Source organism: Stigmatopora argus, chromosome 8 (genome assembly GCF_051989625.1).
Source record: "Stigmatopora argus isolate UIUO_Sarg chromosome 8, RoL_Sarg_1.0, whole genome shotgun sequence".
NCBI classification, from domain to species: Eukaryota; Metazoa; Chordata; class Actinopteri; order Syngnathiformes; family Syngnathidae; genus Stigmatopora; species Stigmatopora argus.
In genome coordinates, this window is record NC_135394.1 from 10,691,106 (window position 1) to 10,718,424 (window position 27,319).

The 27,319-nt window shown below is 39.1% G+C and overlaps 4 protein-coding genes across 8 annotated transcripts; 3 read left to right on the forward strand and 1 right to left on the reverse strand.

Moving 5' to 3' along the window:
* Positions 1-92: 92 nt before the first annotated feature.
* Positions 93-4,940, forward strand: ccl25b (chemokine (C-C motif) ligand 25b). 2 transcript variants are annotated; one of them, XM_077608131.1, is made up of 5 exons: positions 93-172; positions 331-418; positions 2,159-2,276; positions 2,437-2,557; positions 3,594-4,940. In XM_077608131.1, the coding sequence occupies exons 2-4, from the start codon at positions 355-357 to the stop codon at positions 2,555-2,557; spliced, it is 303 nt and encodes a 100-aa protein (XP_077464257.1). In that variant the 5' UTR covers positions 93-172; positions 331-354; the 3' UTR covers positions 3,594-4,940. The 2 variants fall into 2 exon arrangements, with proteins under 2 accessions (XP_077464257.1, XP_077464258.1); XM_077608132.1 differs by having other exon boundaries at positions 102-172; positions 335-418.
* A 4,503-nt stretch (positions 4,941-9,443) lies between these two features.
* LOC144079217 (serine/threonine-protein kinase NIM1) lies at positions 9,444-27,147 on the reverse strand. 4 transcript variants are annotated; one of them, XM_077607856.1, is made up of 5 exons: positions 26,980-27,147; positions 19,264-19,336; positions 11,943-12,251; positions 11,416-11,687; positions 9,444-10,698 (listed from the first exon to the last, which is right to left on the reverse strand). In XM_077607856.1, exons 3-5 carry the CDS (start codon positions 12,247-12,249, stop codon positions 9,946-9,948), a joined length of 1,332 nt encoding a protein of 443 aa, XP_077463982.1. In that variant the 5' UTR covers positions 12,250-12,251; positions 19,264-19,336; positions 26,980-27,147; the 3' UTR covers positions 9,444-9,945. The 4 variants fall into 4 exon arrangements, with proteins under 4 accessions (XP_077463982.1, XP_077463983.1, XP_077463981.1 ...); XM_077607857.1 differs by lacking the exons at positions 19,264-19,336; positions 26,980-27,147 and adding an exon at positions 14,967-15,094; XM_077607855.1 differs by lacking the exons at positions 19,264-19,336; positions 26,980-27,147 and adding an exon at positions 14,463-15,093.
* Positions 14,636-16,350, forward strand: pole4 (polymerase (DNA-directed), epsilon 4, accessory subunit). The gene is made up of 4 exons (XM_077607858.1): positions 14,636-15,048; positions 15,529-15,613; positions 15,823-15,864; positions 16,090-16,350. The coding sequence occupies exons 1-4, from the start codon at positions 14,776-14,778 to the stop codon at positions 16,101-16,103; spliced, it is 414 nt and encodes a 137-aa protein (XP_077463984.1). The 5' UTR covers positions 14,636-14,775; the 3' UTR covers positions 16,104-16,350.
* On the forward strand, positions 21,892-26,297 carry ccl44 (chemokine (C-C motif) ligand 44). Its single transcript, XM_077608252.1, has 5 exons — positions 21,892-22,104; positions 23,553-23,682; positions 24,029-24,176; positions 25,255-25,333; positions 25,417-26,297. The coding sequence occupies exons 1-4, from the start codon at positions 22,041-22,043 to the stop codon at positions 25,291-25,293; spliced, it is 381 nt and encodes a 126-aa protein (XP_077464378.1). The 5' UTR covers positions 21,892-22,040; the 3' UTR covers positions 25,294-25,333; positions 25,417-26,297.
* Positions 27,148-27,319: the final 172 nt, after the last annotated feature.

Below are 27,319 nucleotides of genomic sequence, written 5' to 3' on the forward strand. Positions count from 1 at the left end.
TGTCAGAGGAGGAGTGGCAAACGATTGTGTTTGGGTGTGCGTCCACTCAGCTTGGTGTGTGTGTGTGTGTGGCGGGGGGGGGGATTACTACAATTCAAATGTACAAAACCAGAAGACCACTCAACACTTGCATGCAAGGACACCCCTGATAATCAACCAAATTCAACTCAAGGTACGTTTTGCCAACCTTCTTTCCCATCAAGTCATCTGTAATTAATTTGGGAAGCCCAAATCCTGAGGCATTCTAATAATGTTATTGTAATTAGTGCTGGAAAAAGATTTTGAAGGATGCAGCTTAATCCAAATGTCTTTTCTTTTCTTGCTGCACAGCCAGGCAGAAGAGGAAGAAGCGACATGAAATTCCAAGCTCTTTTTTTCCTGGCGCTGATCATCTGCACCACACTGTGTGTGGCACAAGGTTGGCACGTCACTCTATTGACAAAATGTTCGAAGGGGCACCAGACGTGGCGTGGATCAAATCATTAGCACCATTAAAGGCTTTGTTTGAGGCGGCGGGGTCGCTTATAGAACGTCACTTGGAAATGTCATTTTTTCTTGACTAGAGGTTGTTTTTAAATTGAACAAAGTTGTGACAACATCGGCTTTTTATAAAACTACATTCTTCCTGACATTTAGGCTCTGATGTTTGTACTTTAAAGAGTGCAAATCTCTTTTAACTTGAACCTGGATTTCATTACATACCAGACTATAAAAGACTAAAGTACTTGCCATGCCATTAATTAGCTAGGTAAATAAATGTGTATTTTTATCCGTCTAAATTTACAAGGTTTTTGGCGCTTCATTATTGTAACACAGGCCAACAATTTAAGAATAATAAAATGAGTTGTTTTAAGTCTGACAACAGCTTTAAACTACTTTTTTGGGGTGCAGGATTTAAAACTAGTTCTATTTTACCAATATTAACACACAAGTAGCCATTTTTTTGTTGTAAAATACAATACGGTAGTGTGAAATATTTTTATTTATTTAATAATATCATTCATTTTATGAACTACTTAACCTCACAAGGTCGTGAGGGGTGCTGGAGCCTATTCCAGCTAACAATGTCAGGGGCCAATCGCGTGCCACGAGAAGATGGATTCACACTCACAGCTTGGGGCAATTTAGAGTGTTCAATTAGCCTACCCTGAATGTTTTGTGAGATGTGGGAGGAAACCGGAGTACCCGGAGAAAACCCACGCAAGCTCCGAGAGAACATGCCTGGGATTGAACCTTCGACCCAAAAACTGTGAGACCTACGCGCTAAGCACTTGTCTCTAACCACTTGTCGCTAACCACTTAGAAACACTTATGATTAATTTAATGAATGATTAGTTTTTTGTGCGTCTTGTTTACTAATGAAAGTTTAGGCTTACCAGCAATTTGATGAAAATATTACCCGATAAATATTAATATTAAAATATGATTAAATACTAACTCACTGTAATTGAAATCTGGCACTCTTTAGGTTAGGGGTAGGGAACCTATGGCTTGGCCGAGAGCCACATGTGGCTCTTTTGATGGGTGCATCTGGCTCTTTGCTAACCTGTGAGCTAAAATATGGAAATTGCTGGTGTCAGAACTGAGATATTACATCTAGAACTGCTTTAATATTCATTTTTTTTGCAGTAGACTCTTATGAAATGCATCCTCTCACTGATTAGCAACAGCATAAGAATCTTTAAAAAATATTCAGTTTTTTCCACTTTAATAGTGGTGAAATTACAAAAAATAATTGAAAAGGCACTCGTTTACATGTATGTATTTTGACTTTTAAATTCGTAGTATGGCTGCCAATGAATAACATTGGAAAATATGAATTGTTTGTGGCTCTCTTTGTCAAAAAGGTTCCCGACCCCTGCTTTAGGTTATCAAAAGCTTGACTGTAAATGCAAATTTGTTAAAAATGTATGTAACATCTTAAAAAAATATATAACATCAAGATTTTCAAAATGTTAATATAACATTTTCAAATGCTCAAGGGGAACTCATTTTAAATGCATACAAACCCTGTCCTCCTTGCGTGAGATGATGGTGGAAGAACTGTGGAGCCTTCAGAAGGTTAAAACCTAAATTGAACAAAAAAACAGTGATTTTGACAATGTGAAGCTGATTAGCATCCCGCGAGACCCTGTGACCCTTTGTGCCCCTTACCAAGGTTCTTACGGTAACTGCTGCTTGAAGCACATTCAAGGGATGGGGACTCACTTCAAGAGAAGAGTTGAGAGCTTCAGGATGCAGGAAACAGATGGCGATTGCAACATCAGGGCTGTCGTGTGAGTCCAAAAGCTCATTGTTTTCATTTGAGACACACAATTGAAAATCCTAATAATCTGGCAACGAGAAATGGAAATTGGATAGATAACCTGCTGGATCAGGAAACATTTCAAATTAGGAAAAGCTGATGTCTGTGTTTGTGTTTGTGTGTGTGTGCAGTTTTACCATGAAAAAGAGGCCCGGACGTACGAACGCCCGCACAGTCTGTGCCAACCCGGACCACCCCTGGGTCCAGGAAACCAAGAAAGTTTTGGAAGAGAGAATGCTGCGTCAGAATTAGGTAAAAGCCTTGCGAACTCCAGCTCTGCTTTGTGCGAACTTGATTTACGAGTTGAATTTGTTCCAAAAGCGGGCTCGTGGGAGGGCTCAAGGTCTCACTTGGTTTATTGTTTTCTTTTGGTAAGGACTCGAACTAAAATGCCTACTCCTCTGTTATTCGTAATTGGATCAGAATGACATTTGGTGGGCTTATTTTAGTAATGTATACGCATCTATCTTTGGAGACATTTTTTTTTGTCTCATGGCTAATTATTAGATTGATTCATTGCGCACTTATTGTTGCCTGTAGGTTCTGAGTTAGCCAGCAGTGGGCATGCCTGCACTTCGGTTGTGCTTAAGAGATGGTTGAGGGTGTGAGCCAGGTGCTCATAGTTCATTGCAATTAGTTTCATTGAATTAAAAAGAAATGCCTTTACTTCGCAACCAATTAAAAAAAAATCTATTAGAAAAATAGAAGTTTTGAATTGTTCTATAAAATGTTCTATGAAAGAATAGACTTTCCTTTACATAAAAAATATTTACTTTGTCCATCAATAAATAGATAAGTTTACATTTACCCACAACTTGTTTTGTTTACTGTAGTCCATTTTTGCTCGCAACACAGAAAAAAAGAATTAAAAAAGATTAAGTAATGGGTCCTATATCAAAAAAGTATTTGTGGTATTTGCAAGTCAAGGCACTACGGTACAGAAGTGTATTAATATTTGAATTATTTTTTTAGTCATGACGAGGATAAAGAATATATGACCGAGTTTTGCTTTATCTGCCGACTTTTAGTTTTCACATTTTTAATGACTCACTTTAGGCATCCAATCCCTTTTGAATGGGAGGGTTGGCAGTGAATATTTGCTGCCAGCCTCTCCAAATCAAAATAGATTGGACAACTATTCCCATCAATGGCAATGAATGAGTTTTTTTTAAAGCTCAAGTTAGGATAATGATGGCTCGGGTCTGAAAAAAAAAAACGGATAAGTCAGGTCATCACATGGAAGCACTATTTATGAAACATAATTAGACAATTTGAACTTTTTGTCTAGGTTATGAGCAGCGGGAGATGAAGAAGAGCCTTGGAAACCTTGGTAAAGCACATGGATTGCATTAGAAGAAGTACTTGTAAATGTGTCTGTCGCTGAGAAAGTAAATCACACTTACGACATGTCATGTCCTCCCTTTTAAGCACCAGCAGCACACAATGATGACCTTAAATGTCTTGTTATAGTTTGTTGTAACTGTGATGTTTAAGAGCCTGCAAGTTATGAGCCATTATTTGAGCAGCTTTCGACTGTGGATGTATCCTTAAAGCTAAAATGATTCAGGGGCCAAACACATTTTTTGTAGTTCCAGTGATTTTTTTGCAGCTGGTCTTTTTGCTGGAAATGATTTTGGCAAAAGATTGTGTGCTAGAAAATGCATTCGTCATGAAGTTTATCCAAAATGATTTACATTTCATTTATGCGAAATGGCCCAAAAAATCATAGAAAAAATTGTCTATAAAATAGTGAGGTCATCAAAAGAGCACTTAAACATTTAACTCTGCAAAATATTTTTTTCCTAGAAAAATGTAAACATATTAAGTACCTGTAAATTACTTTTTGCAATGTACATACTAAATACAGTTATTTTTCTTAAGACTAGTTACGTTTTTAAAAACAAATCCTGCTATCCATTTTTTCCCCAAAACAACAATGGACTGCAATTTTACTAACTTACATTAAAATGAAAATTTTCTTTGAAATAGGGGATTTTATCCTTATAAAAATATAACTTTGAAAAATGAAGGTATTGTCATAATATTAAAGATTAAAATTGTTACATTCACTTAAGTTAAAAAATGTGTTTTTATCTCAAAATCTATTCCTACTGTAACAACATTTTAATAGGCCTTTTTCATAAAATATATATATATAATAAAACCATTACAGACTGTCAAAAACATGCCTATTCATTTCGATATAAAAAAATATTTTTATGTTAAAAAAAAAAGTTAAATGATTTATTTTCACAATTTGAGGGAAAAATAAACTTTGCATTATTGCTTACCATTTTGTCCTTCAAGTAAATACATGTTTTTATTTTGCAGCATTGCCCTAATTTTCACTAGTAGAAGATACTCATGTAACAAATAATACATTTAAAAATAAATAAATAAATAAAACACCCTCACAATTCAGCCACAATATATATCATTTTGGGTTTGACTTAATATTTTCCTGTTGTATGTTCATTATTGTGTTTTAGAAAGAGACATGAATCAGTTTGAATACAGGTGCAGAATTTTTACAAGCAAAATATTTTTGTATTTTTGTAACAACACTCCGATCGTACTTTGTAATATCCCTCATTAAAAGAAAAGAATGAAAATAAAACACTTTCTGTAAGCACAATCAGCTGTTATTCATCATCTTTTAGTTCATTTGTGTTTTTTTTTTTACCTTATTTGTCTGTAATCATTAAATTCCTTCTTAAGTGTAACTGGCTCAGCCCCCACCGACCGAGCAGCCTGATACTCTGTCATGTTACTTTCTCGTGATTCTCTGCCAGACTTGTTTAAACAACACAATTCCCACAAAACACGAACTCCTTGAGCATTCATACACGGCCTTGGGCGGTCTCCCCTGCATCTCTTAAAATAAAAAAAATAAAAAACGAGGTCAGTAGAAAATGAACCCAAAGGTTAAAGACGCAAACGAGCGGATAATATTTCATGATTATGTCGTTAAGCAGACGCGGCGGCGTGCGTGTCCTTGCAAGAAAACCAGTTGGTCGCTTCATTTTTTTTTATCCCATTGCATGACTGCGGATGGATTGCGAAACAAGAAAAATCAAGTAACATGCCAGTGGTGTCAAGACCTGCAAGAGCTAAGAGAGCGGAGGGACTTTTAACTCTTTGTCTCCACTAAAACGCGCCAACAAAAACAAAAGACGTTTTAAGAGTGAGAATTGCCGCACAAACTTTCACACAAAGATGCAAAGTAGCTCCCGTTGACGGTAATAGAAGTCAAATTAACCTAAACCATACCTGTCAACCTCTGCCGATAACTGCCCTTATAAATGATTATGATTCCCCTTACAAACCCCCCAAAAACCTTACAAACACCGTACGGTGTTTGTAAGGTTTTTGGGGGGTTTGTAAGGGGAATCATAATCATTTATAAGGGCAGTTATCGGCAGAGGTTGACAGGTATGCTAAACATTAAGATTTGTCAATGAGTACGACTCAGGCTTTCCAAAAAACAGCATTCAAAATCCAATTGGAATTGGTTAAGTAACTCCATCCCATTGAAATTGAAAGTAAAAGCATGACCTCAGATGCACTTTAGCTGAGGATTAATTGGCGAATGTTTCCACAATAAAGCTCCTTTGAAGTGTGACTGAGCTCGCTCTGGAAAAACTGACGACATGCCGAAAAAGTATGATGTCATAACGGGTCCTATTTGAACTTGCAGCAACTGTCTTCTATCTATTAACACATAAGTCCCGCGAAAGATCCTTGGCTCACGTTGCACATACAAAAGTCGCTTCAAGTGTTGCGTAAAAGCCTCAACACAAACATGATGGAAATATTGGCGGGAGGGATGACCATGTGGGTCCTGAAGGAAATACTAGCACTTCAAATATCTGCGTTTTTTTTTGGGGCTGTGAAAGCATTTTGGGCTTTTGTCCCATGGTCTCACTTGATGTTCCCATGTGATTCAATGAGTTGATTCTCATAACATGTGGCTTTTATTTTCTGAATAGTGGACTTTTTTCTTTTTCCAGTAAATGGGAGATTTTTAAGCATCTCAAAAAATAGAACGCTGAAGACCAATGTTCCCTCTAAGCTGCGTGTGTGCGCAATTACGCACTACTCTCGTCTTCTCTGCGCACAGCAAATCATATGGAGCGCACAAAATAAAATCCCAATTTTTATTTTTTTTATTTTTAGCTGTGAGGCCGACGCGCGAACCACTCATCCGGCGGGCCGCCCATTCATAGATATTAATCATTACATTTTATTATTACTAAATCATTTATGTGTAGTAGACATACACCTGCGTATGGCAGGTGTGATACTGGTGTGTGCCCATAGCGAGCAATGATGATGTTGCTCACACCGGTACTCAGTGTGCTCAGTGAGGTTGTCTTTCTGCCCAGACAAACAAAAAATTAGAGGGAACATTGCTGAAGACCCCAGATTGATTTAAACTGCTGATATTCATACACTGCTGTTGATAATGACTCTGCTTTGCCCAAAAGTCAATGGGATAGAATCAGTAATACCATTTTTTTTGGACCAATGTGATCTTTTGCCCTAGTTTACGAATCTGGTTTCTCAATGTATTAATCCTTTCATTTAAATTGATGACTTGAGTTGAAGTGATTTTGATTAGGCAGCAAAATCATCAATATCATCCAAAATCAACGTAATCTTGCAAATGGTGGATATTTTACACTGGAATTATTCCACCATAGCCAATCACTGTTTGATGATTTTGGCAATTGCAGCAACTTAAAATGCACCTTACTATTCAAAATCATAAAAAGCTCTGTCCAAATCTTTGATTGATTGGATACAATTAGACATCATTTTCTTTTCAGGATTTGCCAAATTCCTGTTTGAACATCACCAAGTAAATAATTAGCAACACTGCTGAGCAGGCAGAGCCAGATAATTGCTTTTGGAGTCTAATAAATATAAATTTGGGGATGACGAGTTGTATTACCGCAAGAGGAAATGATAAAAAGGACTTTCACCACTTTAGTATTGAGCAAGACCCTTACATAAACAACAAGTCGGGACTTACACCCACACACTGCGCGTACATTCCTCTGAGAACAGAGTTCATTTGGGAATACACACACACGAGCAAGAAGCTTATCATCATCATTATGATTTCTGATCAGTCACTGGTGGTCTCTGCAACTGACGACCATTACGAAGTGATGTTTACATGCTGCCAAGAGTGCAGACTTTAAGAGATTTTCACCAAATACAATAAATTGGCCAGACTAAACCTCCAAGGAATTTAAATCTACTGTTTTGCAATTTCGACTTGAGAGCATGAACTTCCTACAGGAAATGTGACTCCAAGTGCAGCTTTTTTTTTTACTGTATGATGGTATCCTTTATCTGTAATCTTTTGTCTTCATTGCAGAATTGGCTATGTCGAATAAATTAATCCTTGTTTTACAGACTGTAACATGCTTGGGAATCATCAAGTTGCTTGTTGTGGGAAAGAGGAGGCACAAGAACATAATTATTACATCTACTTGTATTTAATCCAGCTCTTGAAAGCATTATTTTACACATTGGAATGCGGTAAATGAGCATCTTGCGTTAAAATAAAAAGCTGAGCATACTGCGGTAGCCCTCACTCATTTAACTTAACTCATTGGCTGCCATTGATGGCATGTGTACCCTCCTATAGATTTTCGGTTACTGCCTATTCTTTTTGCGGTATTTTTGGGTCACTTTCTTATTAACTCAGTGGCGGCCATCGTCAGAATGCATTTCTGTTTTTTTATTTTTTTATTTAGTTTCACTAATAATTCCTATAATTCAGATTTAGCATCCAAATATCTGGAATCACATTTAGGGTTACAACGACCATGTTTGTATATCAAATTTTAATATTGTATATGTAGATGACGGGTCTTTAAGAGGTTATGTTTTTTTTGTTTTATCTTTTAATGATCAAAAACGGTCACGTGCCTTATAAAGGTTTACAAAGCAAAAATCTGAAATTATTATTACTCGGAATAGGAATGAATAATTTAGTACAGTTGTGCTTATCAGTACTTATCAATTACAGTGGCGAGGAGTTGACTGCATGATCGAAGGCAAGACATTTGCTGAAACCATACACAAATTGAAAAACAAGATTTTTTGCCATACTCTATTTTGTTTTTGAAGAAATTTCCAGAAATCCAAATTAATTTGAAATCTGATTAGAATTAGTGAAGCAACTATATATACATACACACACGCACACATATATATATAGATACATGAATAAAATCTACAAGAAGGAGGTCTGTGCCAAATGAATGTAAACACTTCAAACCAAACAAAATGACTCAACCCCTTTTAATAAACAGTCACAAGTTGTTTATATTACCACAGAATTTTAAAAATCGAACCAAACCAGCTGGGTCATATTTTGATGGGAACTAAACTGCAGATTTATACTAACTTTAAAGAAAATCTGTAAAAATACCAAATATTTTCTAATGGTCCCATTGAGGTTGCTCGTCTTTGTGGCGTGCCAATTTGTCTCCTGTTCTATTTTTACATTTCATGATTTTTTTCCCAGTCTCAGCTTTCTTGTGTATGAGAGTGAGCATGTTGCCAGTAAGGATTAGCCAAACCCGCCTTTTCCGGGATTACCTGTGGCCTCGGATTATCTGTGCGGATTTATTCCGTGCCAAAGAAGCCTTGGAAGATAGCACCGCACTGATTGATGAGTGCATCGCATCACTACGCTAAATAGCGAGTAATGCTGGCAGAGTGTCACAGCTCATTATATATAATATAGAGATATACCAATGGAAGTTCATCTCATCTGAACCGCTTTATCCTCATTAGGTTTGTGGGGGGTGCTAGAGCCTATCCCATCTGACTCCAGGCCAGAGGCTGGGGGGACACCCTGAATCGGTGGCCAGCCGATTGCATGCACACTCACATCCATACCAAGGGGCAATTTAGAGTGTCCTATCAGCCTACCATACATGTTTTTGGAATGTGGGAGGAACCCGGAGTACCCGGAGGAAACCCACGCAGGCCCGGGGAGAACATGCAAACTCCACACAGGTGGACCGACCTGGATTTGAACCCAGGACCTCAGAGCTGTGAGGCCGACGCGCTAACCACTAATGTCAATTTCATGGCAAAAATGACCACTGACATCTAAAATATCAGATGATTTATTTCTCAGACACAATTTCATGCAATGCTTGGCTTTTTCAGATTTAAGGACTTTAAAACCTATCAAATGGAGTTCAATTCCTTTTTAAGACAGGTGTGTTCTTTAACCGTGTCACTTGAATCATACCTAAGCAAACGATTTTCCTCCAGATTTCAAAACGAGGCTTCATTCACGCTTGGCTCCTGTTTTTGTCAGATTTTAGGATTTTATTCAAATAACATCGTCTGTTTCCTGTTAATCGCGCACTTTCTTAGAATCCAGGGCTAGAAAAAAGACATTTGGCAAAAAAGTCTTTACAAAAATAAACAGATATAAACCCAACAGTCACTGCGAGGTGACCGTGGAAACCACCAAATGTCAAAAATCATCTCGTACCGTAATGTCTGAAACTGACTGCTAGGTGGAAATATTGCTTCAAAGGGACTGACTTGTAACATGAAAAATTCACATGTTGGGGCACTCATATGGTCAAGGCAGCACTTGATTAGAGTACAACACAAACCGCAGAGTGCTTGTGTCTGTCTATGGATGAGACGCACCACCTGGGCTGACTTTTGTACGGGTCGGGGCGAACCGTCGCGTATCCTACGGCTTCCACGGACTTCCGTTTCTGGACCCGATGAAGAAGGATACGGTACGTCCCGGTTAGCGGGCTCTTGGAGTCCGAACAGGGATTGTTCTGCAAGTGAACCGCTACGATGCCCAGGTCTGACAATAGAGTCATCACCTCCTTCTCCTCGTCGCATAGCGGATTGGCAGCTTGGGCCAAGTGGGCCGGAGCGAGGGGCAAAGGTACGTGTGGGCCAGAGTATTGGATCCCCTTCAGCCAAGCGCTGTGTGAAACTTCCCGGAGCGAGGAGCGGTCCACCGGTACGGGTCGCAATAAACCCTTGATGACCAGCTGGCACTCGTCGGACACGTAAACCGGAATGCTATAGGCTCCTTGAAGGATGCAACGCTTCAACTTGCTCAAACTGTCCCCGCGGAAAGGCAGAGTGGCGGTCATCATAAAGTAGAGAACAATACCCAAAGCCCAGATGTCCGAGTAGCAGCCCACGTAGCCCTTATCCCGAAAGAGTTCAGGTGCGGCGTATGGCGGCGAACCGCAGAAATTGGTGAGCGGCTCGCTGGGGGCGATCTCGCTGCTGAAACCAAAGTCACCCACCTTGATGCAGTAGCTGGTGGTGTAGAAGATGTTCTCGGCCTTCAGGTCCCGATGGACGATGTTGTGCTCATGCTGGAAGGTCAAATGGGTACATGTCACTCACTTTTTCAATTCAATCTCCCTTGCTCATGTTTTTTAGTCTGCACCTTTATAGTCCCCTTCACTGGCAAATAAATATATATCATAGCAATATCGCTACCTAATATTCCGGAGTAAGGAAGTCAACTGTCATCCAAAACTCACTTTTGCGTTTTCAACTGATCAGATGGCAACGACAGAGCGTTGTCAAGTTTTCCACTATGGAAGGAGATTTACATTTTTGCACTTTTTTTGCCCCTATACGGCTCTCCGGAAATGTTTTTGACTTTTCATCCCCGATGACCGTTGTTTAATTGCACACAACTTATTTCATATTCAGTTTGCTCAGAAATGCATTGCCCAACAAATTGTATCTAACCTAATTAAATCATGTTTAATCAAGGACACAATATTAACTTAATAAAAGTGATTTGAGAATACTTTGAATAACAACTACTTAATAAAGTTGAACTCCACTTAAAATCTAGTCTAGTTAGCATGACTAACAGATTTTTTTTTTTTTTTTACAAAAACTGTTTCGTGATGTATTATTTGTAAACACCTTTGCCAGTCTAATAAAAGGAAATGTTTACAAGTCCATGGACATAAAAATCATGACTTCGCTTCCACTTCACAGAAAATGCAGCAATTATGTGGTTTTCCTTCGTCAGTGCTCGTTGCAAAAAGTGTGGGACTGTAACTAATGCTCACCATGTGTCTCACCGCCGAGACCACTTGCGCAAAGATTAATTTGCCCTCCAGATCGCTGAGCTTCCCTCTGGTGGTGACGCGAGAGAACAGGTCGCCACCGCTGCCGTACTCCATCACTAGGTACATCTTCCTGCTCGTTTCAATCACCTCGTACAGACGCACGACGTTGGGGTGACACAGCTTTTCCATGCAGCGGATCTCTGACAAGGTTAAGGGCCAAGAGCCTTTATCCGATTTCCGCTGTTTTTCCATGATCTTGACGGCCACTCTCTCTGAGAAGAATTAAGACGGAATTATTAGAAAATGAGGTAGTATTGTAGTCTGTGCTGTGGTTGGTGTTTAAACTCGTGGTCATTTCAGAATTCGAGGACTTTGTGATAAATGAGCTTTCATTTTTGCTATATATGTTCACAGCTAGTAGTCAAAAACTTGAGGAATAGTACAAATATATGACTTTATCTGGTGTCCCACTTGAACAAAGATGGAGCCATGTTCTGAATGGGAGAGTATACATAAATAAAGGAGACCTTTGGTCAAAGCGTGGATGCCCAGTCTGACTGACGAGAAATTGCCTTGGCCAATCTCGCCACGCAGCTCGTAGAAGCCAACCCTTCGGCCAAGGGTGAGGTCGTTCACAATCCTCTCGTTGTGTGCCATGTCGTAGACGGCCCTCTCAAAGGGGGTCAAACGCGTCCTTTCTGCCTCGCTCAGCTGTGGGGGGGCACTTCTCCGGGCGGCGGAGGCTGGCGACGTTGGTGACTTGGGTGTCTTGTTTGGGGACTCATCTTTAGCTTTTTTACTTGCCTTTTGCTTGGGCCACAGTTTTGTCTTCATGGCTATTGGAAAAAAACAATATAAAAACAAGGGACATACAGTTAATAAGCATATTTTGGTAAGACTTTCAAATCAAGAGAATGAATGTATCTAGATCAAAATGCAATGTGCAGAGTGAACCTAACCTATACTTTGTTACATTATTTGAAGACTAATACAGAATGAAGATCATAAATAAATTGTTTACAATACTGTTGTTGTTCAGTTTTTTTTTTTTTACAAAACTATACATTGTAACAAGTTCTCTGCAGTAGTACAGCATGTGCAGGGGGATAAAATTAGTCAGTGGCCACTTCCAAATTGCAAGGATTAACTATTTTAGACACCGCATTAGTCCGTCTTTTCTAATTGTGGAAACCTTTTGGGACTAATAGTCAGGTCAGGGTGGAATTATGGCCATCACAGAGAAAGTTGTTTTCATTTGTTATTTTGTGGAGTATTTTTTTAATGGCTGTTTCATTTAAAAATGAGTCCTGGGGTGCAATGACCCAAAAGAGCAAGTGTGGGAAATCCAAAGTGAAAGCAAATATTGACATTACTTGTAGTCTTCCGAGTATTTTGTTGCATTGTACTGTTAAATGGATAAAACCAAGTTCTAAAAAAAATGAGGCTGATAAACAAAATGGGTTTCTTTCCCAACATTATGACAGAGTATCTTAATGTTAGCTCATCAAATCATACCATACGTACGCTTATCAAGCACCAACACAAAATGCTTGAGCATAAAACAATACGAAAATATATCAAATTGCTAGTGTGGTGCTCAAGCCCAGACAATATGAAACCAAGACCAGAAATGTACGTTAAAAATATATTAACTTGGCAGCCAGGAGTGGTAAAGAACAGCCAAAAAAAATGAAAGTGGGGGGGTTCCCCAGGTGTTTTCCTTCAAATCATATTGGTCTTGGCAGGAAATCCCAGACCAAGACTCCCATAATCGTATTCCTAATGTTTAAAATAATAATAAAAGACATATATATACGTACTACTTTATATTAAAAAAAGCTTTTCCCTTTCTCTTTATACACAGTTGTATTTAAGAGGCGCCACCTTATGGATCCAAGAAGTACTGAACCAAAGCGAAATATAAACAAGAAAGGTAAATAGTGTACGGAAATGAACAGGGTGAAAAATGCACATTAAGAATCCTCGATATATATAATACAAAAATGGAATGTACCTGCATGCTGTGTGTCCTTCATGCTGTCCCTCAGGTTATAACACCTGACTGTGGCTGGATGTGTGAATGCACTTACATTAGATGAGCCTTAATCCGATTAACGGAGAGTATTAGTGGCTATTGTCGCACAAACCATTGGCAAAGAAATGCTGCATACACCTTTTCAATTTAACAGCGTGAATCTACAATTTCTTTAAAACCTTTTATAAGGCAAGACACGATTTTTGGTCATTCAGAAAATAATTTCATTGTTGGCGGCCTCACAGTTCTGAGATTGAATGTTCAATCCCAGGATTGGACCTTCCTGTGTGGAGTTTGCATGTTCTCCCTCCCTGGGCTTGCGTGGGTTTGCTCCGGGTACTCCGGTTTCCTCCCACACCCCAAAAACATGTAAACATGTAGGGTAGTTCTAGTTGAACACTCTAAATTGCCCCGAAGTGTGAGTGTGAGCATGAATGGTTGTCTGTCTTCTTGTGTCCTGTGATTGGCTGACCACCAATTCGGGGTAGAAGCCACCTGATGTCTCTCGTCGGCTGGGATTGGCTCCAGCACCCCTTGCAACCCTTGTGAGGTGTAATGGAAAATGAATAAATCATTTCATCATTAATCATATTTACATTTTTCATATATTGTTTGTATATATTTAAAGAAAGGAATTATATTTTAAACAAAAGTTTATTTTAAAGAAAAGTCAAGTTTAAATGAATGAAAACAGAAATATTCTGATGATACCCCAATAAAGTTGATTTCATTTATTTATGTTTTTAGTTTTTAACTCAAAGCGTTTAATGCATAAACCTTAAGACTGGCTGTGAATGCTGATGTTTCATGGGTTTTATTTTAAGGATAAAATGTATAATTTCAATCAAAAAATATAATAATTAAAATAGATTGAAAATATCCTATTTTCCTTTAAGTTTTTTAATTGAACATTTAAAAGTCTCCCGTTTTATGTTAGATATGAATGTATAATTTTTATTATTAGAGTACTGAGAGTGCATTGTTATGTATCAAAATGTAAGATAAACATTACCATTCAGCATGTATGAACTTTCACTTGGACGTTGTAGTCCTAAAAACGAATCGAGGACGGACGTTCAACTACGGCCAATAGTAAAGTCGTAGCTTCCAATATAGCCAATCAGCGACTTCTATTGAGTTGGCGGGAGAGGAAAAGGCGGGACCCAAACGAAGCTGTGTGACAAATCAGCGCGCTCGGAGCTCAGATCAACCGGAAGCGCATGGTAGTCCTCTTCTGTTGACATCTTGCCATGTCGCGGACAAAGCGCACTTTTCGATTTGCAATCTATCGAATATAACGACAAGGAAAGAAAAGGCAAACTAAAATGGCAGCCACCGTGGCGGCATCCGTCCCCCACGCAGACCCTGAGTCCGAGCGCTGCGCGAGCGAGGAGGAGAGCCGTGGGGCCGAGGCGCCGGAGGAAGGCGTTCAGCAGCAGCAGCTGCAACAGGCGACGGGTGCCGTGGGCCCCGCGGCAGCCGTGGCCCACAACCGGCTGTCCAGACTACCACTGACCCGCATCAAGGCCCTGATGAAGAACGACCCAGACGTGTCCCTCGCCAGCCAGGAGTCTGTCTTTATCATCGCTAAAGCCACGGTAAACTCCACGAAACCCTGCACCGAATATTCTTGAGGTTGTCGTGAGTGGGTAAAGTCTCGCGATATTTAATTACTGCGGTTTTAATTAACGTCATTTCCCACGAGGATTTGCTTTGCCATAATATCGCATATCTTTACATTCACATCGAAAATGTACTAAACGGACTATTTGCTGTTTATTTGTGTCCTCCTCGATTTTCTCTTTTTTTAAAACCATTGGGGATTATTGATTTCTGAATATATTATTTCTAAATTCAGCACATTGAAACTCATGTATAGGGTAAAATAAATGGCTTGCATTCTATACTCAACTCCTTTTTGTTACATGCTGTTATGATGTTCACTAAAAATTGGACATTTTCATTAGAACCTAATCCTAACTATAAGAGGTTTAACTCAAAACCTAATCCAGCCTCATCATACATAGAATTGAATATATAAATTGTGCTTGATTTTAACTGTGCCGTTTATGCCATAGGAGCTGTTTGTTGAGATGATTGCCAAAGATGCTTTGGTATATGCTCAACAAGGCAAGAGAAAAACATTGCAAAGAAAGGACCTAGGTAAGTTTAAAAAAAAAAAGGAAGAATTTGGTCCACAAATATTAGTTACATCTGCTGTTCAATGAAAGCGGAGCATAATGAGCTTATTTTTTTAAAATGCTGAATATATGTGACGCTGACATTGTGCAGGTGTACCTATTGAAAAGTGCTATGAACGTTAAATTTTACAGAATTTAAGCACAGACTGTTGATCATTATCTCTTCTGCAGACAATGCAATTGGGGCCATAGATGAATTTGCATTTTTGGAAGGTGAGGTTCATTTTTCAATTCTATTTTTTTTTTTACTCTACCAACTAATCCTATCATTTAACATTATTATTCTATTACAATGAAAAATAGCCTCTTACATTAAAATTCAAAAGTCATTTTTACAAATAGTGAATCATTAAACTGTATTGAAATGGTCATTTTTAAATGTAAATCATGTTGGATCTTTCATTGACTTAATGAATGCATGTTCCATTTTCTTTACAGGCACATTAGATTAAATGGCGTCTCGGGAGGTGAAAGCAGAAAGAGGAAATGTTCCGTCTTTATTTTTTTAAGACTGAAAAAAACACCTGCTAAATTTTTCACGATTTGGACATTTACGTGTGATTTTCTAAACATTGTTTTTGATGGGGAGATGTGATCTTTCATTGTCATTTGCAATGTGTGGCAATTAGAAAGGGACATTTGTTTGTAAATATTGGTGAAATGTTTCTCTTTTGTGGAATAAATGCAAAATCCAAACTATTTGTTCCATTGATTTGGTTTCATGCAAAGTAATGATTCGTATGGGAGATTTAAGCAATCCAAGCGCAGTCACCTTGAACTTTAAAGATTATTTTAGACCATTTGAAGACCAAGTTTTGAGATGTTTCACGTCAAGTGGGTTTACAGTGTTTGGTGCTAAAGTGATCGCTGTCCAAGGTCCTGACTTTTTGTATAAAACTGAATGACCCATGCTTTTTCATATATGCATACATTATTTTCTGCACTTTAAGGTGCAACTTCAATGAATGGCCTAAACTGAAATGTGTTACACATATAGCTCAACGGATTATAAAATGGAAGGGTGGTAGTAATAGTAGGGGATTGTGTTATACATCCACTAGATGGAGATATAGGAGTAGTGGTTAGGATTTGTGTTATGCGTACATCAACTGGCTGTGATAAAGGGAATTTCATACAATGATAAACCAATATTTATCCATACTAAGGCACACTCCCTGGGTTTTAATCGTGCCAAAATTAAGGGCATAATGAATACGTTTTATTAGAGTTAAATACCTAAACTACAAATTACAATTGCGAGTATATATTGAATCACAAGCTCCAAAAGATTCCAGCAGTACCTAAACAACAGCACAAGGTGTCATGATCCCTGCACCAGTAGTTTTTCATTCATTTCTACTTTATTATAAAGTGCGTTTGACCACTCTACAAAGGTATAACTGCTACTAGAGCACCTTTTACACGTACAAACTTTGAATGCACTTCAAGGCATATATATGAACTAGTCAAAGTCGAACAATTTTGATAAAACACATCAATTGTTGTGTGACACTAAGAAAAAGCCTCACGAGTTTCAGGTTTGCGTTAGGAATGTTCTGCATGTTGTTCTTGCTGACCGCATCTGTTAACCACATCCAAAGTGCTCTCGTTCACACTGAAGGTACAGTCAAGCCCCCTCAAGTTGTTGCGCTACGAATTTTCCAAATAAATGTCTGAGTGTATTTAAGATGATTCTCTGGGTTTAGTGTTTCGGCCGGCGATGAAACAGAGCTGTGAGAATCACAGATGTTTGGTTCCAAGAGTGCGCCAGTCAACTCCCAGCAGAGGAATGTCTTACTGACACACAGCAAAAACACATAATCTCATGCTGAAGGATTGGACATTGTTTTATTTCTACAGTCAATAAAGACATTCCATTAAGGCAGTCTTAGGTTAGAAGAAAATCCAAAGCCTCCCACTCCATGAAAATTTGGAAAGTGGTTGGCTTGATGGCTCACACTGGCGAGAGTTTGCGAAACATCATTTCTTTCATCTCACTTGAGATCCTAAAGTGGCTATGTTGATCAAAAAACGCCATTGTTTTTCACAATTGGCAATATTGAAACTGTACAGAAGATAGTACAGTCAAAATGGATTGGACGCCCATCAATGGCAGTGAAACATGATCACTCAATGCCAGCAGTCCTATTTGAAATACATTTGATGTCTATAACTGTCATTGGCAGTGTTCAAGACTTCAAGGAACAAAATAATCCAGAGAAATAAGGATATTGCAAAAAAATATAATATTCATATTGTTGCGGACCATCAGAATTCTGGTCTTGGGATCACAATTGGCCCACGGGCTGTGGTTTGGACACCCCCGAAGTGATGTTAGCGAAACTACTTCCCATTTATTACCAAGAACGTTCATTTTAAACACTGACACATTCACAGTTGTGTTGTTTTTGGATCGTTCCAAAACTAAAAAACGAGGGCTGGCAGCAATCATTTGCGCAAAGCCCCTCCCACTTCCCAAGAGTTGTACGCAAATTATCGTCAATGGCCCTGAAAGTTTTGAAGCAAGGTCCAAATCAAGCTTTCCTGCCTGATTAGGAACCGCAAAGACCACTATAAGGCTCAAAAGCCACACGCATATATACACAACAAGAATCCTGCTTCTAGGCTGATCCAAATAATTCCCAGAATGTTGTAATGTGGAATTTATTTGTGTTGAGATCCACATAACTTGTTCTCTGAATCACGCAGCTCTTTGTTTGCCTCATGGCAAAGATTAGATCAACTATTTGCCCTTGTGCATTTGATCCCTCGGATATCCCTTCCAGGTACGAAGCAAGATACACGAGAGCTGCGAGTTGAGCCCTGCGACCGCTCCGGGAGACCCCCCCCCTCCCTGCCCCCTTTTCACCACAACCCCCCTTGAGGAGGAACACATTAGCGTCTCACTGTAACTTTTATTTTTGATTGCCCGCATTTTTGGGAGTCTGCACACCTTGACAGGAGATATTTTAATCGCCGCAGAGCTATGCGGAAAATGTCTCTGGCTCACAAGCAGACCTGTGTCCATGTGGAAGGTATGTTTTTGCAGCTGAGATTCCAACCTGATTTCTTGGGTCAAATTCTTGAACTCCGTCCCCAACGCGTGCCCGCATACACACATGCACGGACATACTTGGACTCCGTCCTCGGCCCTTCGGAGCTGCGAGTGCATAGTTTCACTTCCACGGCTCAAATAAGAATGCCCCCTCGAGGGGGCGTATTGTTGCCTCATTCTCTGAATAGTTCTTCGCTTTGCCCAGGGAGCAAACAACATTTTCATTTGTGAATGGTGCTTCCTGATGTCTGTCACTATCCCTCTCTCTCTACATCGAAAATCGGCTAATGAAACCCACCATATAGGCCCCTATAGACAATACTACCGTGACCTATCTGACACATTGAATATAAAACCTAATAGTTCTTAACTCATAGTTAACTCATAGTTGACAGGGTGTAAAATAATGGTATTTCCTGTTGCAAATTCACCTCATATATCATCTTTAATCTTCCACATTGTTTCAAAATGCATGAAGCATTCTACCTGAATTTGGATGCCAGATGTGTGTGGTAAAATCTTATTGCTTTGAATGAATGTTAATCCACTGCACGCACCTGTGGAAGTTTATTTCTCTTGGTTAGCTCCTCTTCAGATGTGTTATTGATACAGATTCTTCATTTGTGGTATCTATAAAAAGTCAAAGAAAAGACGAATAAATGCAAATATATAGCCTTTCACAATAACATAATGATTTACATGTAAGTCACTATAACAATACAGACACTTAACACATTTTGTCTGAAAAATAATCTGTTGTCTGTGTCGCCATAGGTCAAATTGCCAAATTTTGATTGAAAATGCGTTTCTAGAATTAAAAAAAAAAAGGTATTATTTCCAACTTTCATTCATTTTAGTTGACCACCCTTTTGTTCAACACCGCCCTCTGCTGTCGACCCAAATTATTTTCACGATGGCCCTGACGGGTGTACAAATGTCACATTACCAAACTCAGAAAAGAGACTTACCTTGTATCTGCAACGACTAGCAAAACTACGGGTTGATCACGTATTCGTTTGAACCTAAAATAGGCTAATTAATTTTCAAACCACTGTACCAAAAAATATACTTTTTACATACGTACTACAAATTTCTTCTCTGGGTTTGATTTTGTGGCTTTTACATTACATGACTCGAGCCATTGTGACTCTCGTATCGGTCCAGCAAAGATGAAGGAAAATTGAGAAACCTTTCAAGATCAATCAAAAAGGCTTGTTTTGATCTGTGGCAGCACATAAAACACATTCTTAAAAAATATTGCATGTTAAGTTTTCAACATTAGCTGCCATATAATGTTAAGGCACCAGCTATGTACAGATATTACAAAAATAATTCATTGTTTTGTTTCCAAATAATCATGTTCTGATGTTGTTTTTAATCTTCCACATTGGAAGGTTGTTGATTCCAGCGTATTCTTGTGGTGTTACATAGACCAAGGGTGAGGTCGAAAACGACACACGACGGCTACATTTTCCAAATATGTGAATCATTTGGCTGGCTAAATGTACGATAATTACACAGTGAAAGTAGCGTGTGAGTCAAACTTTTAAGACAGACATAAAACAAAAGCTGGGAATACCCGAACGCTCCCTGCCAGAATGCTCGGTTTGTTTTCACCTACTATTGCGAAAATACATGACAGAAGCATTGAATCTCAGATAGATACCCTTAAATAAGATCCACTCCGACTGCTGAAATGTATTTTAAGCTGACACTGATGTGAATCGTGATATACTGATCAGCACTTAGTTGGAAGGGGGGGCAGCTCAGACTTTTCCCTTGACCACCAAAGGACACTGTATTGAAACATATAGTGGCAGCTTGAAGTTTTCAAGATCATCAGATCACTTAATGAGCAGCTGCCACCGCCCATTTATGCAAGTGTAAAACATTTTTCCTGTCAGAGTGAGCGAAACAAAAAGCATTATTAAAAGAACAGATATGTCTTGCGAACAATGAGCTCTTATAAATCTCTAAATCTGAGGCCGTAGTCCTCAATCGGAAAAAGGTTTGAGCGCTCTTTCTGGGTGGGAGAAGATGCATTCCACCCCTAGTGGAGCGGTTTGGTATGGGTTGATTTGCAAGTTGATCGATGCTCATAGCATCACCTATGATCAGTCAACCTGGAGTTGCTTTTCTAAACGCTCCTACACACTTAGAGACATCAAATGAGGTGTTTCGGGTATCTGATTCAAATGCCTTCCAGATGCCTCCCTGGTGCGATGTTTCCTACGAGAGGGCAAGGATATGTTAAAGAGATGAGATCTCTTGCCTGGCTTAGGGATGTCTTGGGGTCCCCCCAGCAAAGCTGGATGAAGCAGCCGAGTAGAAAAATCTAGGCTTCTCTCCTTAAATTGCTACTATGACTACCTGACTCTTCATAATCCCAAGAAGACTTGAAGGCCAACTCCAATGCCATGTGGAGTAGTCAAATGTTAAAGTAAATTAGCTAATAAAAATCAAGTGATGACATAAACTGGTAGTTAGTCCTTGGAAAATACCAACACGGACGGCTACAATCCACACAGGTTTTGGTCTGTGTTGACAACAGCACTGTTTTGCAGCTGTGAAATGACCAAAAAAATGTTGCCTGAAAATAAAAACAATGTTGAACCTTGCCAGTTATAGCTCCCTCCAATCACCATCACTGGTATCCATCTTGTTCAGCTTTAGTTATGTCTATAAAAGGCCAAACTATTTGCCTTTTCTGTAAAAGAGCATAAAGGGCAGTAGCTGCAAAGTGTTCAAGCCCCTCAAATCCGAGCCAATCTTGCACTCAGCTGTGATACGGGTCCACATTTCTGGTTTGAACGGCATGTTGTGCACATTTATCATCCAACACATCAGAAATTCTTGGAGCGACCCTTGGCTCTAAGTATAGCCTTAGTGAGTCCACAGTGAATGCAATTTTCCCCCAAATTCTGATGCTTAAAAAAGAACCGCTGGATACACCTGCTGTTCAGTGACATTTTCCAGCCAGAACAAATAGACTCTTACTCGTTAATGTTCCGCTGTTTTAAAAATCCAAATATCTGCCTTGTAAAACAACCCCGAGAAAAAGCCAAAGAATGTGGAGCGATTTTTAATCTTCCGATAAGATACACGGGAGGAGGTGGGAGAGGAGGGGAGTGTGACAAAATGGCAAGATGAAACTGGACAAACACATGGAGGGAGGGAAAGATAGTGAGATTAAAAAAAAATAGAGCTGGTGAAAGTGAGTGAGTGAGAGATGGGCAGGGAGGTATAAAAAGAGGGAGGGAATCATAGAAGAGAGGCAGCAGCCATAGAGGGAGAGGTGAGCGACCAGATCATCCTCTTATTTGCCAGCCTCATCATGTCCATGCTGCAGATGTTGACTGTTATCTCCCTGACGCTTCTCCTCCTGGCATGTGCCCAAGGTAAGACGAGTCCATTGCACGGATAGCAGGTGGACGAAAGCGCGATGGTGAATCTGGGAAAAGGAGGTGGGGGGGGGGAGCGAAAGTGGCGCGGCGATGGATGTAAACAAGAGGGGCTCGGTTGAGGGAGGAGAACGGTCAAACGGTCAGCGGGCGTCAGCCCGCAACATGGTGTCGCCTCGCCTAAGTGTGTCTGAGCTCTAGATTCCTAATGTGGCGTAAGCAGGGAGCACTGTCCTATTTTGCTACGTTGCATCGGCGGCACACTTTGGTTTGCTTGACACAATTGCTTCGGATGAAAGCCTCCACCGCAGCACTCCCACGTACGCGACACATGGAAACAGTCACGCTGAGCACGGCCCAGTGGGATGCTATTGTACTATATGTGTGTCCATATGATACGCTCGCGTGTGACAGTGTGCGTTTTGTACTTTCCCTGCACGAGATATAACCCTAGGGTCATCACCTGCCAAAAGTAGACACAAATACTTTATAGATGTGAGTTTGAGTAATGCAGTGGTGTCCAAACTACAGCGCGCGGGCTATCCATGGCTCGCCGCCCAGTTTTTACTGGCCCCCAGCAAATGATGACAATATTATTGAAGATGGCTCGCACAAGAAGCTTAAATTTAGTGTACATTTGGTTGCATTTCTCAGATTTAGTTCTAGATTCTTGTGTATGTATTCTACAAGTGTAGAAAACTGTATAGAATGCCATGATTATGTTTTACATTTTTTTTTTTCAGTAGTGTAAATATAAGTACATATATTTTCAACAATCTTTACACTTTGGATTAATTTGTTGCTTGTAACCTGAACTTGTTCACTTTGGGGCACTTGTAAAACTCAAATCCATCATGTTTCACTGTCATTGACGGCGATGGACATCAAATCGAATTTAAACGGAAGGGCTGACAGCGATTGTTTGATTGTCAAAACGGATTGGACTTCTATCATCAATGGCTTGATGACTTCATGTTTAAAATACATTTTAAAAAATCCGATCTTTTATACCTGATGCTGATCATGAATTTAACAAATGAAAGTGGAAAGAATTCAAGTTGGGCTTTGCATCCTTTGATTTTTCTGAACGTTGCCCTTGGAAAAAAAAAACTTTGGACACCCCCCAATTAATGAGTCATAAGCACGATGAGTTGTTTTTATTTTTTTATTAGGAAGGTCACAATTTGTACTGGATAACATAGTGATACCGCAAAACTAAAGTGTTCTTACTATTAATATGATCTTAATTCGAGATTTTGTTGCTTCAAATGTTGTTTATTAGGCATTTTCTTTGGGCGACTGCTATCAGTGGTTTGGCTGTATATAAATGTGAATATATTTTCTAGCTCGCATATCTCACAATATGAGGAAGTACAGAAGCCAACGTTTTTCATGATGTTCCCTCGATGATTTCCCAATACTTTTTTCCTGCTAATGCTTTTCAGGTAAAGGTGTGCAGATGCAACGGGATGTCCAGTGCTGCATGTTGTATTCCCACGGCAAGGTGCGCACCAAGGACGTGCTGCGGTTTGAGGTGCAGACTGAAGGACCGGACTGCAGTATACAAGCCATAATGCAAGTATTTCAACTATCCACCATCAACTATCCCGGAGAAAAAAAAGAGCACAGGATTGAAAACGTTGCCTCTGGTTACCCAATGCCCGGGTGGAAAGCTGCGGTTGTCGTTTCAGGTTAAGTTATTGTGGCAGGGCGTAATTGTCAGGGATGTGAGAAGAAATGTGGGAATGACACATCGTGTAAACATTTTTCCCAGCCAGTTTGTCAAGATGTTGGTCAGAAACAGAAACGTTGAGAAAGCTACTGTGTTAAATGAGATGTTGCTGGGGAATGTAAGCCTCCATTGAATTCCTTAAGCTCTAAAAACGCCTATATTCATGACAATGTCTTCCAATTTTGCCAGTCTCTACACCAAAAAGGCAGTGAAGTGTGCCGACCCCAGGGACCGAAAAGTGAAAAGATTGCTGCGGAAGCTCCTGCAGAGACAGCGGACCAAGGCCCATCGAACAATGTGGCTCCTTCCTCACGACAACTTGCCTGTCATGACAGAGGTCAGATATGATTTTGTTATCCTGACAAGGGTCACTGATAGCCTGGAGCCACTCCCAACTGGCATTGGGCAAGGGGCGGGCGGGGTAGATCCTAAACTGGTTGGAGGCCAACCACAGTAAAAACAGCATAAAACAGCATAAAACACAGAAGAATGTAAAAAGACAAATGGATTCCGTCATCGTGTCTGTCCAGTAAAGTCAAAATTCCAAAAGTCAAATGCATACTGTAGTGGGCAACTGTACCTTAATGGGAACACAATACAGTAATCCCTCAAATATCATGGTTAATGTAGAGCAGACATGACCGCGATAAAAAATAAAAAATAAAAAAAATGCCAAGTTGGATCACCCCCATTATTACTACCACCATACATGTTTTTGCGCCTATACAGAAATACAAGTACAATTATCAAAAAGTGTATATTTATTAAATATTACAGTATAATCAAAATACTATTGTATTATCTAAATGTAGTATATATATATATATATACACATACACATACACATACACATACACATACACATACACATACACATACACATACACATACACATACACATACACATACACATACACATACACATACACATACACACATATATACATATATACATATATACATATATACACAAATGAAAATACTTTAAAAAACTAGTCACAGTGAAAATAATTCCTCTCCGCTTGATATAAATAAATAAAAAACTGATTAATGGGAGTTTTAGTCCAAGTCCTTGAAGCGGAGCGATATCCACGATATTCAAGGGATTACTGTAGGTAGTTACTCTGGTTGAGCATTTAAAATCACTGGATAGAAGGAGCATAACCTTAAATCGTTGCCATCGCTAGGTTGTTCCCCACAGGTTTTGACATGCTGAACTTTTGATTTAACTTTCACTCACCCATCAAAATCAAACTGATATTAATTTTCGATAATATCAGTCAGTTCTAGAGCAAATTGCAAATAAGTGGATAATCTCCATCGTTGCACAATACAGCAGCACCAAAAAAACTGAGTTAATTATGGTGTTTATAATGCAAGAATTTTTTTTAATGTTCTCTTTATCTGCATATTAGGAAAAGAAAGACAACTGGGCCATCCTCAAAACCGAGTGATGGAAACACGTCATGAATGGAGTCAAATGAATAGTCGTAGGTATGTTTCATGTTTTTTTCTTTTTTGAAAGCGTATCAAGGGTCTTAAATAAAAGATGTATATGGCTTTTCACCTCCCTCCAGGCCAAGTAAACTGTCAGCAGCTCGTCATCCTACAGTAAAACAGCAGTTAGCTGACTCTCCAGTCGTCTTGTCTCTCGCTCTATATCACAACTATCTGTCTGCAGTGGGCCAGACCTGGGCAGCAATATCTATTTAAATGGCTTTACATATTTTAATACACAAACTGTGCTTGACAGATGATGACTTGCGAGGAGCAGGAGGAGGATTGAGTTGTAAGATACGCAGGATGGATTAATCTAACATGGCTCTTACTGTTATTTGCCAGAGTCTGCCTCAAAAGTGTCTCCCTCTCCATCCATAATGTCTTTGTGGCTGAGCTGTTGTGATTTGAAAACAAATTGTATAAATGAGCAGTGATTTAAATAGCGTCCTGAAGCAAGATACTTATACGCTTGTTTGTGCTTTGTAAGTGTTCTCACTCACGTGTAACTGCTCTGAATAAGTACTTCATGTTTTGTGGGTGTAAAAGTTATAGGGGAGCATTTTTTTATTCAATCGACATGCACTTTGTTTTGTACAATCCGGGTTTCACAGTCCCTTTTAGACTTTGACCTCCCGTTTGTGACTGTTATATAACTGAGCTGGGGATGTGAAACCCACATATGGTAAAAAGCAATCCGTCTGCTCTTTATATTGACTGTTAATAGCGTAACCCTAGAGTCGGTGTTTCAAACCAGCTATTCGTCATCCTCACCACTAGATAGTCAGACCTTAAACTATGCCAAAGTACTCTTCTTGATTTCATTCATCATGTAAGAAAGCTGTTCAACCTTCGAGGGCTCGATTGTGTGTGAAGCATACAACCATTGTAAAAGAAGAATACACTGTACAAGGAAGCACACTATGTCAAGTGAACTATTTTATAAAAGAACCTGAAACTATCTTTTGGTGGTGTCTTATATCGGACAAATGGTTATTTTCCGATTTGTGAACACAATTATTACAATGCATGTGAAACAGTCATTGCACTTACCTTTTTAAAAAAATATATTTTCTTGTACTGTAGTCAGATTGTAAAAAGCAATAAATTCAAATTATCCCTCAAAATTCTGCAAATACCACATGAATAAGCGGGAGTAAAATCTTGGGGAGTAACATTTTTAAAATAAATTCTGTAAGAAATAATATCTGTGTCAACATCTGTTGTTGTCACAACACTTTTTCTACATCAACATTGCATTGCATCTAAACAAGCTACTACTTTCTAATATAACCATTATTGCAAATTAATCAAGCTTTCCAACTCTGTTGGATTGGACATTTACTCGTGCAAAACTATAATTTAAACCTCAATGTTTTTGTAACCACAAATGCCTGTTGGCACTAATTTGCAACATACATGAATTTGTTTGATTTTCTTTCTTTTGTTATTTTATCATGTATCTTAAATAACTAACTGGATTTAGCATCGAATTCAAAGCAAAAACAAGTGCTCTAAAATATATATATTATTATTGTAGCATCAAGGAGTTAAGAACTTATTTTTTTAAGTAGACCACGTGTAAGACAAAACTTAGATGCAATGTATTCCGACGAAATGAATTAGTTTGACCTCAAACGTACCTGCAGATGAACTTTTGCACATGGTGTAAACTGGACACTGGGCCACTAGATCAGATTATTAATTTTGCATCCTATAGCAGACAAAATTCGATTATTGATGCCATTTCCTCGCCTCTCCACTCTGGACATCGTTATCATTTTAACATTTAATTTTAAAAAACACGCTCATCACAATGGAGGACAATGCTTCCGGTCACATGACCACTGAACTATGACGTAATTGTCCAGGCGCAACTTTTAACGGGAGAATACATGTGCAGCCAAAGGAATAGTATTCTAAACCTTAAATTTAACGCGTTAGCGCCCACTAAAGTTTAGTTTAGCATTGAAGGGGGAAATA

What these genes read in the sequence shown, in the direction of transcription:
- ccl25b (XM_077608131.1), top strand. Translation starts at nt 355, where the DNA reads ATGAAATTCCAAGCTCTTTTTTTCCTGGCGCTGATCATCTGCACCACA. An exon ending in CACACTGTGTGTGGCACAAG is followed by an intron (nt 419 to 2,158) that starts GTTGGCACGTCA and finishes CCCCTTACCAAG; the next exon opens with GTTCTTACGGTAACTGCTGC. An exon ending in TGCAACATCAGGGCTGTCGT is followed by an intron (nt 2,277 to 2,436) that starts GTGAGTCCAAAA and finishes GTGTGTGTGCAG; the next exon opens with TTTTACCATGAAAAAGAGGC.
- LOC144079217 (XM_077607854.1), bottom strand. Translation starts at nt 13,451, where the DNA reads ATGAAGGACACACAGCATGCAG. An exon ending in CATCCACGCTTTGACCAAAG is followed by an intron (nt 11,688 to 11,942) that starts GTCTCCTTTATT and finishes AATTCTTCTCAG; the next exon opens with AGAGAGTGGCCGTCAAGATC. An exon ending in TCTCGGCGGTGAGACACATG is followed by an intron (nt 10,699 to 11,415) that starts GTGAGCATTAGT and finishes TTGACCTTCCAG; the next exon opens with CATGAGCACAACATCGTCCA.
- pole4 (XM_077607858.1), top strand. Translation starts at nt 14,776, where the DNA reads ATGGCAGCCACCGTGGCGGCATCCGTCCCCCACGCAGACCCTGAGTCC. An exon ending in TTATCATCGCTAAAGCCACG is followed by an intron (nt 15,049 to 15,528) that starts GTAAACTCCACG and finishes TTTATGCCATAG; the next exon opens with GAGCTGTTTGTTGAGATGAT. An exon ending in ATTGCAAAGAAAGGACCTAG is followed by an intron (nt 15,614 to 15,822) that starts GTAAGTTTAAAA and finishes TCTCTTCTGCAG; the next exon opens with ACAATGCAATTGGGGCCATA.
- ccl44 (XM_077608252.1), top strand. Translation starts at nt 22,041, where the DNA reads ATGTCCATGCTGCAGATGTTGACTGTTATCTCCCTGACGCTTCTCCTC. An exon ending in CCTCCTGGCATGTGCCCAAG is followed by an intron (nt 22,105 to 23,552) that starts GTAAGACGAGTC and finishes AATGCTTTTCAG; the next exon opens with GTAAAGGTGTGCAGATGCAA. An exon ending in TGCAGTATACAAGCCATAAT is followed by an intron (nt 23,683 to 24,028) that starts GCAAGTATTTCA and finishes CAATTTTGCCAG; the next exon opens with TCTCTACACCAAAAAGGCAG.